At 36.2% G+C, this 13,613-nt stretch overlaps 1 protein-coding gene across 6 annotated transcripts in view; it reads left to right on the top strand.

The window, feature by feature from the left end:
- The window catches only part of LOC121315133 (DNA-binding protein SATB1-like), a 56,705-nt gene extending 44,211 nt beyond the window's left edge, over positions 1 to 12,494 (top strand). For 5 of the 6 annotated variants that reach the window (XM_041249080.1, XM_041249081.1, XM_041249076.1 and 2 more), the window contains 3 exons: positions 3,616 to 3,681; positions 10,189 to 10,392; positions 10,757 to 12,494. In XM_041249080.1, coding sequence (XP_041105014.1) covers positions 3,616 to 3,681; positions 10,189 to 10,392; positions 10,757 to 11,272 — 786 coding nt within the window. In that variant the 3' untranslated portion in view covers positions 11,273 to 12,494. The remainder of the gene's footprint in view (positions 1 to 3,615; positions 3,682 to 10,188; positions 10,393 to 10,756) is intronic. The other variant, XM_041249079.1, reaches the window with a different exon arrangement.
- Positions 12,495 to 13,613: the final 1,119 nt, after the last annotated feature.

The raw sequence follows: 13,613 nt of genomic DNA, 5'->3' as shown, positions 1-13,613 counted from the left end.
ATGAATCATGGCTTGTACTTGTGAAATTACTGTCATTTAAATCCGTAATAATGGGGTTGCTGGAGATTATTTTGAATTAAATAAAATCTTTATTAAAACTTTATCTCCTATAGGCATGCAGTTTAAACATCTACAACACCTTACTCAGCGTAAAAATTCAGTTTGATTAAAGACTGAATTATCTCAAGCCTACAAGTTTTGCTGATGCAGTAGATTAACATTGGAGATGCACTTTTTTTTTTTCTTCGAAGCACAGTTTAGTTCACAAACCTTTTCTTTTTCCGGTAGGTAGCGTGAGAGTGAGGGTTGAAACAACCACTTGATCATTTTATAACTTTTGAAAGCTGTTCGCAGAAGATGAAGAATATTTACTCCAGTCTTTAACTTCTGTTGGTTAAAGACTCCTATAAATGAGAAAAGATAAATTTTATTTTGTAAAACTAGCAACTAAGTCATAATCTAGGAAGTCTATTTTAAGGATCTAAACATTGGCAGATCTATATACTGCCATGCTTTAACTCTGCATTAATCTAGCTGGGATTTTGCGGTCTCTCAGAAGTTGCAACTTTATCCTTATACAAAAAATGTAGTTAATAATGCGTTTCATAAATCTTTAAACAGTATTTAGGGCATTTTGTAAAGGCTACTCTTTTTTTTCCTTTCTTTCTTTAAGGTGAGAGCATTGTGTGTGCTTTCACATATCTGCTATCATTTCCCTATCTGTCTCTAGTTTGAATTCAGTACAAGGTAAGAACAGTGCTAATTATGTAGCTAAAAGGGTGCCTGAGAGAGTCATTATCAGAAGCACTATCTAGTAATAGAGACTCTATGGGCAGCTGGGGCACTTCTTAATGCATAAGGGGGCTGACTTGAAATCCTAGCAGAAGGCAGCATATGCATATCTAATCTGTATCCAGTACAGGCATTCTCAGTCGTGGCACGCAGAATGGAGTTTTGGCATGCTGGGGGATAGGCTGGCACTTGTGTTCTTGTGCACCTTGAATCATTCACAGGGACGGTGGGGGAGAACACCTCTCTTACTGCTGTAGTCCCGGGAGATCACAGTAGACCTGGAACAGTGCACTGAACCTGTGTTGGGCCATATGGTTTCCACTGGGGGCCAGTCATTGTTAGATGTATGTCTTTCTCTACCAAGGTTTATACATTTTCAGTTCTTTTCACAGTTTGTGTTGCAGAGACACTGTACTCTGTGTGTGTTTGTGTGTCTCTTTATTGATAAAATATCCTTTTATATCTGGAATCTACTGATTTTAATTTGTTATCAGATGTCAAAACCCAATACAAAAAGAACTGACAGGTATTATGGAGCAGCTTTGATAGTTTTTTTTATATTAATTCCAGATGTGGCAGGTATATTGTGATTAATGATATTAAATGCATTTTTTACTTTGTCTGGCAGTGTCTTTATTTTCCTTCTGAGGAGTTGAGGAATTCATTTTAGCATCTGATGACTAGAGATTGTGCAGGTTTCTATGATTACAGGGTAACTTTTAGGCTGGCATATTACAGGAAGCATACACAGTTGAAGACCACAAATGAAGGAATATAACATAGATGTTATCTAGAAACATTTCCTTAAGGATAATTTTGAGTGCATTTCAATTAGATAGATTAATAACGTAACTTGGAGCTGATACGTGCATGTTACAAGGAACCTCGACGAGGCCCTGGCCTTTTAGCAAATGAAGGGCATTCCCATCAACTTTTGTCTTGTTAGCAACCTTTGTCTTAGCAGAGCCAGCTGGATTATTATTTTATTGTTATTATTATTATTTATTTCTTAGCAAACGCCTTATCCAGGGCAACTTACAATTGTTACAAAATACCACATTATAAAATATCACATTACAAATAATAGCAGTTGTAAAGTACAGTAAAATTAGTAGAAAATAAGATCAAATTAAAATAAGAGCAAAATAAAAAATACAGTAAATAATTACTTTGAGAGAGTTTGACTGAGCAGTTAACATATAGTAAAAATATCTGCTTATACGAGTAAAGTCCATTAAGAGCACATAGTAAGTACGAGAAGTGGATGAGAACCATTTCAAATAAGAGCAATTACAAAAAATGTGAATACAGATACCTAGAAGAGTAAAATCAAATACAAGATAAAGGAAATAGTTATACTTAAGAGCAGTAGTAGAATACAGCAAGGTATGGAGCAGTTCAGTGCAAGTACAAGCTGATGCAAATATTGTAACAGTTGGGTGCCATATAGTCCAGTATGTCGTGCAGAGCTGACTTGCTAATATAGCCATTGGTTTCACTGCAATGTTACTTAAAAAAAAAAAACAAACAAAAAAAATAACACACGAGTCAGTTGTATTCATTAATACAAATTGTTTTCATGTTCCTATGCCCTGGTTCATCCCGAGTGTATCAGATTCCATAAATCAGATCACAGGCAGCCTGCTGTCACATAATGAGGAGCACTGTCCTTATTACCTGTTTGTTGATGCACAGACTTCTTCAAATTGACCATTGCAACACGTGCTTTCCCCCTGAAACTAACTGTGATAATTAACATGGCTCTAATGAGATGGAATGCCACTGATCTTGTGCAGAACTGTGGAGTATCAATGTCACGGATAGGAGCTGTCAAAGTCTGCCATCTGTGAGGGAGCGTGGCACATTAGGATTCTGTGCAGGGAGCATGATCACCAGCGCCTTTTGGGAATTAGGAGCCAGTCTCCCTGCTGCCAAAATAGAGTTTTATATTATTGTATTTGGTTAAAACAATGAATGTTCCTTTTGAACTAGCTCAGATCCATGTGTCCTGCACAGAGGACAGTTGGAGGTCCTGTATCAAAGATTGTGAAGTAAACTGATTTATTATTGTTTTTATGGAACAAGGACTGATGTCACGTGACCAGCAAATAATGTTTAATGTGATGTGCTTTGCATGTCTATTAATGTATGCACTCCCTGTGTCCATTTACATGAATGTTGATTTTATAAATTTTTTTATTATAAATTGAACATGGTAATTTTATTTTTATTTTTATTTTATTTTTTTTTCCCGTGCACGGAAAGAGCATGAGCATTTAAGCAAAGGCATTAGGAATTCTTTGTCCGAGCATCAGAAAATGACCGTGTATGATTTAATACTTAAGATAATCCTGAAATTTGAGTGGACCAGATAGTTTGGATGAGGGTCTAATGTCATTTATGTAAGTTTATAACATGCACTACAATTAATTGGACTGAAAAGGGAGCTCCTGGTATATTGATAGGACTGACTGGCTGATTTTATATTAAAGGAAACGAGAAACTACACACCCTCGCAATGGGTGTGTTGTTTTTCTGAATTGATGTCATAGATAGAGTGAAATAGATCAACAACAAACAGGAATGCACAGAAAGAAAGGCTAGGCTTATTTATTCATTGATTGATTTATTAAACTGGTTGCTTGATTATCAGGTTTCCTGGGAAATGGCAACAGAGAGAATGTGCTGTATTAACTTTTCTTGAACCAGGGTCCTAGACATGTACATTAGTATATCAGTTCATGAGCTCTAACCTCTGAAAAGGACACAGCCCGCAAAAACCTCTCCATTAAAAAGCAGAATTGGTTTCTTTCCCTTTTACAGAAAAAAACTGACCCCAGACGATACGACCGGTGGTTCTTAGGTTTCCAAAATCTTCAGCAGCAAAACGTCAGTATGATCCTTTTTGCTACCTGTCCTTATTTGCTTTACTAAAGATTGCGGCCTTGGCTTTACAAGGCAGAAGCGCCAACACTCTGCTTATCACTCCAAAAAATCTGCTTTGTTGCTTTTTGTATTTCCTTCTCCTCTGGCAGACCACACAGGGCTTGTTCTGAAGAACATTTTCACTAATCTGATCAGGCAGCCAAATACGCCGGGAAAACTGCTTTAATGATCCCACTAATTACCTCAAGTCAATATGAACTGTATTATTAGACTGAGGGAAAATATTCCATTAGGGAACCCCCCTTGGGAGTTCCTCTGCTCTGTGATGTCACTGCCGCTCTCGCCCTCTTGCTTGTAATTTTAATGTTATTTACACACGCAGGCACACACAAGGTCACACCTGCACAACCAGAGCTGGCCGGGGAGCTGGTGGCACTCAGGCTTAATCAGATCTGTCATAATTACCATTCTGCAGGTTTCTGACACACGCTGTGAAATATTTCAATTTAACTGCCGCTACCAGCAGAAACAGATGTAGTGTAAGTGCCGCTGCATTGGAAATATTATTCCTTGCTGTAAGCTTTACCCTCTCCTTCCCCTTTCTCTCTCTCTCTCTGCTTATGTGCCACAGAAGCTGAAATATCCTGTAAATCTTGAACGCACTAGAAGGCTGATAACAACCGATTAGACAGTTTAACCACAAACCGCTTGTTCATTTTTCTCAAATGAAAACCACATGTGTGAGAAATCTGCCAGCTTTCTTTATTCACTTACTAATTACAAATACTGTAAAGCCGTAAATATTTTTTTAATGCGTTTTTCGCATATGAAAGTAAAAACGCAAACATTTTTGGCATGAAATCAAATTCCACTAACAGTACATACTTTGTATATTGCAACAGGTCGGCAACATTTTTGGAGCAAAATAGGTTTTATTGGTGTGCTTCGCCAAATATTTTGGTCGCAAATATTTATGGCTTTACCTCATTGCTTCTTGACATTGGTCTTATTTCTTGTTCTTCTCACTCATTTTTAATTACCTGAGTTATCTGTTTTGTTTCTTCTACAATGTTTATTCCTCACGGTCTTTATTTCTGGTGTCTATTGTGGAGTTATGTACTAGGCTTCAAAACCTAGACTGGGGCATCTTCACATGGGCATCCAGTATATAGGGCAGAGTTGGCACTGATATTATTTTGCATAGTACTGAACTTGCATAGTCAATTTTTTTAGCACAAAGTACAGAACATATCACAATCTGTGGGTATGTGGAGCATATTTGCCGATGTATCACACTTGTCATGTTGAAAAAACATATTAATATGTTTTAGTGTAAGAAGCCAAGCTGACAAACTTATACACTGTGGTTGTTCACAAGTCTGAAGGTTTAGCTGTCTTCCTGGAGTTCATGGTTATGCCAGTATAACAGCAGGCTTCTTAACCGCTGTGTAAAAGAGAAAGGCTTATTTGCACTAACAGTTCTAGAACCTAAAGTAACATCGCCATGGTTGCACCACTGTGTCTGCCGGTGCATCTCATTTATCATCTGCTCCAACACTAGCCAACGACGCTGAGTGGAATCTGGACAGTAAGTAAATTATTTGGGAGTTTACATTCCCTAATTTTGCTATTTTTAGGTCATTTATATCTGATAGTTTTGGTTGCTGGACTTCCTAGTATAGAAATATAGAACCCCTTTTTATCCATTGTCAAATATATTAGTCTGGCAAGGAAGCCGGTCTTACTAATAAAAAGTCTAACCCTAAAAACTAAAACTAAACCGTCCGTTAAAGCTTCTTGATGGGTTTCTAATTGAACTTTCAGACTTCAGTTTCAGTAGTGTCATTTATATGTGTGTGGTTATATTGCATTGTGAGGGGAAATCGATCCATTCTGTTTCCTATTTTCATTTAGTAAATTTCATATTGTAAAGGTTAGAAGCATAACTGTAGGACAAAGAACGAGAAGAGGATCTCTTTTATTCCAGGACATGAAGGGCCAGTCCTTATTAAATTAACAATTGATACGAACCGGAGGGGGGGGCAAAGTGTAATATTTCTTATCCACACCTTTTAATGCCTTTAATCAAATAACTCTCTTTGAGAAATAGTACATTTTAAACATTTGCTAAGATCAATACCACTTTACCACCAAAAAATAGCCCGGATTATGAAATCTGATGTATTTAAGCACTAGTTCACCCTTTTAACCTAGTAAATTATTTAAAAATGCTTTACAGCACCTTCGGAGGCATTTTGAGTTCCAGTGTACTGAGATGTCAAATTATTTTGCAACAGCAACAATTTTTTGAATTTTTTTTTTTTTTCATATAATATTTATCAGCCTACAACAGAACTTAAAACTAGAGAACTAAACTGAGGGAAGTGAAAATGGCAGGATGTCCTGAACAGAAAACACCACACATAAACACAAATAACATTGTCCGTCTGGAAAGAGCCAGTTGTAGATTATTTTTCCCAGCATGTTTGTATTGAACTCGAGTAGCTTTTGGCACTTCCGTCTGCGTGTTAAAGGAAAGATTTTAAAAATGTATGCTACATGCAAGGAGTTGTGCCAGCCGCTCATAGACTCCCTCTGGTATGTAACAGGGCAAGACCTTTACCCTATATACTACAAGAGACAGCCTTAAAGCATCCCCACACTGCCATGTGCTAAAGACCACACATTGTTATAGTGTTAAAAGATAAACATTATGCTAGGTAGAATATCAAACAGTGTCTCACGAATGCTAAAAGTATTTGTCCATAGATCAAAAGTGTTTTTTGTTTTTTTCTTAGCACCAAGTGTGCTTAACCAATAAAAATAAATGAGTAGAATTTATATGTAGAGTAAATATTACGATTTCCAAAAGACTTTTTTTTTTTTTAACTATATTTATTAAACTCAAAACTGGCCAGTAATGTGTGTTTCAAAGCGATGCAGTGCTGTAGAGTGTATCTTGCAGCACCTGTTAAAGCTTCTAGCCTGCTTAAGTGCACCTTTTTTTAACCCTTTCATGAAAATATTAATGATGAAGTGTTAGCTGGTTGTACAAGGTTTTTTTTTTTTTTCCTTGGTTTGCCGCTTTGGAATCCCTTTTATGTTTTTTATATTTAATGGTAAAATTGTAACATTGATTGGAATTATAGATGGTACGCTTTTACATATTTCTTATACTTTTTCTAAGAATAAGAAAATACAATTACATATAATTGTCAAATTGCCTCTTTTTGGTAAGTAAAATGCCATGTAGTTCTGGATAAAATGTTTCGTTTTATTTTGTGATTTGGTATATTTAATTTGCTGGAATTGAGAAAAAATGGATACACTAATTCATTGTAAACCTCTGTGTGTGTGTGCTTTCGTCACATGAAATGTTTAGTAATTGATTTAACTTCTTTATTTTTTTTAATCCGCGTAAGATTCTGATGATCTTAAAATGTGATGTTTAGCTCCATAACCCTAATTAAGAATGCTGTATAACAGCAGCTTTTTAAGTTTAAAAAAAAAAAAAAACCACGAATAGATCAAACCTTTTCTTTTTTAAGCATGTTAAGAAATAAATTTGCCAGAGTAAAGAATTTTAAATTGTTGTACAGTTTTATATCTTAAGTTTTACATTTCCAAGTGCTAAAAAATTCAAATAAATTGCGCTACATTTGAAAATGTACTGTAAAGGTTGATGTGTGAACTCATTCAGGGTATTGGCCCATTTTCCCTGTCCTTGTTTCCAGAAAATTTGAAGACCTGGTGGTTATATCTGCATAATGGGAAGATTCCTCAAAATGCGTTTGTTCACATTCTATTTTCAGCATGTGTTTGCCTATTGTTGCAAGAGATTCACATATGCTGTTGGATCATAGGCAAGTGCACATTAATATTTCTTCAGTGGCAGATGGACGTGGAGTTTAGTGTTATTTAGCTGAATCTTTACAACACATAACTTTACAGGGTTGTTTGCTGTGAATAACAGGTTTCAACCTATTATCTTTGAATTTATCTGCATACCATTTTCGGGTTGTGCTGGGTTTGTGCCAGTATCAAGAAAAACAACAATACTTTGTCTGTAACTATCACTCTCTTTTGCCTAGTTTTTCTCAAAGGTGTTCATTATGTATTTTGCATTTCTACTGGAATTGAAATTTGTGAAGCGCTAGCAACCATTATTTGTCTCACTCTTGACCATGAAACTGTTTTTTTAATGCATTCTGTCCAAATGTTTTTTAATTGGTTAGCATTAAATGTTTTTTTTTTTTTTTTTATTATTATTTTTTGTTTGTTTGTTTTGTTTTTTCTTTGGGGGGGGGGGGGGTAAATCATTCATTTGAGGGGAAAAAACGAATTCCCTTTTACCACTGCTGATCATGTGCCTTGAATTTAATTTCATATTTAACAATTTTCTGAAAATATATGCCATCACTGCCTGTCGCACGCTGACAGTTAAAACGGGATATTGAAACTTTTATAGTCACACAGACCAGACCTGTTAATATAGTACATATCACACTTGTACCAGTACTAGGTGTGCAGTATATTGTACAACATCTGTTCTTCCGTTACACAGGTTATGATTTTGCATTTACAGCTTATGGTTGTGAAGAAATTGTGCTTTGTGAAATAACGTTGCACATATTACTGCTGTATGTAGATGCCATTGTGTCTTACAAAGCGCATTTATTTGTTGCATGTTTTCTCTACAACTCAGTAACTATTTGAATACTTTTAATGGGTCTGTAAATGGCCAGCATTTTTAAATAACATTTACACTGGGTTCTTCAGTGTTAGCAGTGTTACACAGTCCTCTTCAGAGCTAGTTTAACCCAGAAAAAGATAATGTTAAAGCTATTGAAACACTGGCCTTCTGCAAGCTTGTTACTGTCTTCTGTGCATCCCACACAGTTGATAGGATGTTCTTTGTTTTAATAATTCATGCCTGGCATTCAGTATTGACAAAGATGTCTTCAGTATGGAGGAATTAGCACTAAGTTATAACCTATCTCAAGCAAAATACTGCAGGTTATACAACAGGAATGACATGATTCAGGATTGGTAGTTGGGACTTGAAATACAAAAAATAATGTTTGGAAAATCTGTGTGTTTAGATAATGTATCCTTTAATGTACATATGTTTTTTCATATCTGTAATTAACCATTTTATTACTGCATGGTTCTCTTGTAAGAGAGACCATGTAGGTCCATTATACTTACTGTAAAATATTTGTTACATTAATTAGTAGTATTATGTGTATTGCGACTCCTGAATATACTGTAGCTCTGTGATGTATTCCTGTTGGTGTTACACTTTTTGCTTCAGTAAAATCTTGTTGAAATGAGCCAACGGTACAAGCATATCTTTTTAAGTTTGTTTTGCAAGTGTTAGAGTAATGATTGGGTGAGGCTGATTTAATAAGGTTCATAGAAGCTCAGTATTACATTCCCAGTGCCTACAGTTGTTTTATGTTCCAGTAACCCTGAGGAAGTGGAAAGAAATGAGATAAAACACAAACACAAAAGTGGCGTCTGTGAAATGCCAAACAGAGATGTTAAAGGTTTTGTGCAAGTCCGTAGTTTACCCACGATTTGGAAGTTGCCTTTTTTACGAGTTACGATTTTTACATTTTAATGTTATCCAAACATTCTCCTTTGGTTATGACATTTTCTGGTATGTTTAGGTGCATAAATAGTCATGCTTAAAACTGAACTTTATATTAAAAGATTCAAATAAAATGCTGAAAATGATGTATGTAACTTCTGACTGGCAATGCCGTTTTGGCAATGCCCAGGTTTGGGTTTTCAATATGTAACTTCTATTTTTTTTTTTTTTTTTTTTTTTTGTAATATAACTGTATATGCTGCTTTTACCACCTTTTTCTTCTGTGTTTCTCTTCAGGTAGTAATTGAAAAAAGACAGATAGTTACACTGGGGAATACTACAAAGTGATTTTTGTTTGAGCCAAGAAAATCTTACAAAAGCCATTATAAGGACAAAACACTATTAAAATGACTAAACACTGGTAGCAGAACAAGGTGGAACCTTGTTTTTATGTTCCATTTCGGAAGAGGCAAAAGCAGTGAAAAGAAAGTGCAGCACTTATCTTTGCTTTGCAGTGGACCTTCTCTTTACTATGGCTAGCAAACTGGTCTGTTGTTTGTACTGAGTGAGCAGCCCCTGAAATGCCTTCTTTTTGTCCTGCACAAATTGAAGGTGCTGCTGCTGCTCCCTGTGTTGTAGATTATTGGTGCCAGGACAAGTGCTGTCCAAACAGATTCACACTTGCTTTCTTTTAAGTCTTCCAAGTTCTTACGTGGAAGAACAGAACAGTAAAGTAAAAGAAACCTAAACCATAATTAGTACGATATGTAGACTCTTTATTGAATACTTAAAAACCAAAGGGATGTGGAGGTTGTTGTGGTTATCCAGTAGCTGGATATATAACTCTTAATGCTACTAAATGTAGTGTTGCTTAAAGTGTAAGACTGTTTTGTTTTGTTTTGTTTTGTTGACTACAGGGTTGGCTGTGTGAGCTCCTGCGCTGGAAGGAGGACCCGTCTCCTGAGAACAGAACTCTCTGGGAAAACCTCTCCATGATCCGCCGGTTCCTGAGTCTTCCCCAGGCCGAGCGAGATGCCATTTACGAGCAGGAGAGTAATGGGAGCCAACACCATGTCGACAGGCCACCCCTCATGATGCATGTTCCTACAGACCCAATTCAGGTTAGTTTAGGCAACAAAAACAAAATGTTAAGCAACTTTCTCATTTTAAAGCGGCAAATCTGTTACAGGATGTGCCAAAACGAAAGTTGTTTTGCATAACTGAGAAGGGAGAACTTTTAGAACTTCTTGCTCTCAGGTTCTAACTGCTTGAAGAAAAAACATAACAGGAAAATCCGTGCCTCTGGTCACACTATTTTCCACCCGTCTAGTAAAAAGGCATAGAATTTAGAACTTAAGACATTTATGAGATGGTTATGCAAAATATAAGGCACATCTATATTTAGCACAGCACCATTCTGACCAATGAAAATTTAAATGACTGTTTGCTCATGACTGTTGTCTTGTCTTTTGTTTTTTTTTACAGCAGTCACAACAGCAGCATTCACATCCACAGCAGCAACACCAGCAGCAGCAGCAGCAGCAGCACCACCACCACCACCAACACCAACAGGCAGGTCCCAGACTGCCCCCAAGGCAGCCTTCCACAGCATCACCAGCAGAGTCCGAAGATGACAGCCGGCAAAAATCGAGGCCCCGAACCAAGATCTCCATGGAAGCCCTAGGAATCCTGCAGAGCTTTATCCAAGACGTAGGCCTGTATCCAGACGAAGAAGCCATCCAGACACTGTCCGCACAACTGGACCTGCCCAAGCACACCATCATCAAGTTCTTTCAAAACCAGCGCTTCTATCTGAATCACCACGGGAAGCTCAAGGACAATTCGGTGTTCGAGGTGGACGTGGCAGAATATAAAGAAGATGAGCTGCTCAAAGACTTGAAGGAAAGCACTCAAACTAAAAGTACAATCTTTTCCATTAAAATAGAGGAGCAGTTGTCTAGAGACATGAATTCACAGTCTGATGCTGAATCTAAAGACTAATTAATAATAATAATAATCCTTTCATTTTTTAATTTTTACAGTGCCACTGAAAATACTATTTAAATAGACTTGATGTTTTTGTTTTGGGTTTTTCTTTTCTGTGTTTTTGGTAAACCCGTATTAGTCACTGTAAAGACTGATGCATCTCTATAAAAACTTGCACAACATTGATAAAACATGCACCCCATGGATTTTGCAGACTGCACTTAATGTCCTTTGTTTATACACTGATATGCAGCTACTGATGAAGCTATTGGAATTGATAGACAATGTTTAATTGCTGTTCACTGGATTTTACTGCAGATTAATTTATAGGAACCATATTAATGACAAGGCCTTAGGTACTAATTCTGAAGCCTGCTGGCAAGCATTAAGCTTCTCTTATAGACTCTGGAAACTGACACAGCAAACTAAAATAGAAGAGTGTGCCATACACTAGCATATTTGTTAGAGTTTTATATATATAATATATATAAACTGTAGAAGAATACCGTTTGAAAGAAACTATGCCAACAAATGCCTTGTATTATATGGCACTGCCGATATTCAGTTATTTTGCAAAAACGTTGTCACTGACTTTCTGAATCTCACCTTTACACAGTTTTTAAAATGTGAAACACAACTTTTTTTTGTATGTGTCTCGTCTTAACATTATTTATTTGCAGAACCTGCAGCATCCTGATGTAATTAATTTCTTGGAAGTTTCTGTTAAGTAATATTGCCATTTTATTTTTTAACTGTACCAATTTTATATATTTTTTTTCTATTTATAAATGTATTTTGATGGGCAGTAAAACAAAGTGTCTTAAATGGAAAATAATGTGCTTTAAAGGTTGCCTATAAAAGTGCTATATGTTAAGAAACTCGCGCTAAAAGCTTCACAATTAATGTTGTATGCAATTTTTACTCATGCAAATAATCTTAGGTAAATGACTAACTGATAGAACACCTTAGAAAAACATATGCAATTTATGTGAAAATTGATGTTTGCAATGTGTCTTCCTTTTGATTTCCAATCAAATTTGAAGCTATTCCTGTATAAATATTCTGTATAAAAAGTGTATTTCTTTTTTATGAGTTTCTTGCAACCAGAACACCAGTTATTTTGTTAACTGGCTGTTTTATAAATGTATCTCAGTTTCTTTATGCAGAAATGTTCTAATTAGGAGTGGTTATTGATTGTTAAATGACACAATTAAACTCTGTTTGTATGGTACAATAATGGTTGTCTGCTTGACTCAAATGTCTATTTCATAGTACAACAGAATAATGGCATGAAAACCTTAAAACATGAGCTGGCATGAACATCCAGCTTCAGATCATTGAATATGTTTGCTAACAGCATTTCACAGAAGCAGTCCAACAAGCCCAGCATTGAAGGTTACCTTATAATGAGTAGTATCTCAGAGCATTTTAGTAGCTTTGTCTCTTTACACAAAGGAAAATATAAATAAGTCAATCATTGCCTGCCTTGCTTTTCTACTCATGAAAAAAACATGCGTTTTTAATTCTTCATGCAATGGAACATCCAGCATGTTCTTGGTTTTTCGGGTCATCTTTTGCAGTGGTCAAGTCTATCTCAGCTCATCCCAGTAATGCTCAGTGAGGTCAAAACCAAACACAAGCTACTGAACTATATTCATCCATGTGTGACCTATTGGGGGCAATAAACATATCAAATTTAATCAGCTATTCAAGATACTGATTGAAAACCTTCTACCAAAATAACATAAACAAATTATACACCAAACCATTTTCTATCCAAACTCCCTTGAAACTCCCGTCTGTGTGTGTTTTTAACTGAGGTTGACTTGACTGCGATACTGGTTTCCAATAATGCGAGGCAGTTGTATGTATAACATGTTCTTCATGCATTTTTTGTATATTTTTGACACTGAATGTTATCAGATCTTCAACCAAAATCTAATATCACATAAAAGGGACCCTGCGTGAACTAATAACACAAAATTATGATACTTAGTTCATTTATTTATTAAAGAAAGTTGTGCAAGACCCAATACCTCCATTTCAAAAAGTGAATGTCCTCTTAGACTCAGTAACTGGTTACGCCACCTTTAGCAGAAATAACTGCAACCAAACGCTTCCTGTAATTATTGATCAGTCTCTCACAGCGCCGTGGAGGAATTTTGGCCTACTCCTTCATGCAGAACTGCTTCAACTCCTTGACATTTGGGGGTTTTCGAGCATAAAGTGCTTGTTTCAGGTCCTGCCGCAATATTTCAATGGAGTTTAGGTCTGGACTTTGACTAGGCCATTCCAAAACTTTAAATATCTTGTTCTTCAACCATTCTGATATAGACTTGCTTGTGTGTTTCGGATC

Source organism: Polyodon spathula, chromosome 4 (genome assembly GCF_017654505.1).
Source record: "Polyodon spathula isolate WHYD16114869_AA chromosome 4, ASM1765450v1, whole genome shotgun sequence".
NCBI lineage: Eukaryota > Metazoa > Chordata > Actinopteri > Acipenseriformes > Polyodontidae > Polyodon > Polyodon spathula.
Note: the sequence above shows the minus strand (reverse complement) of the source record. Positions and strands in the feature narration are given on the sequence as shown.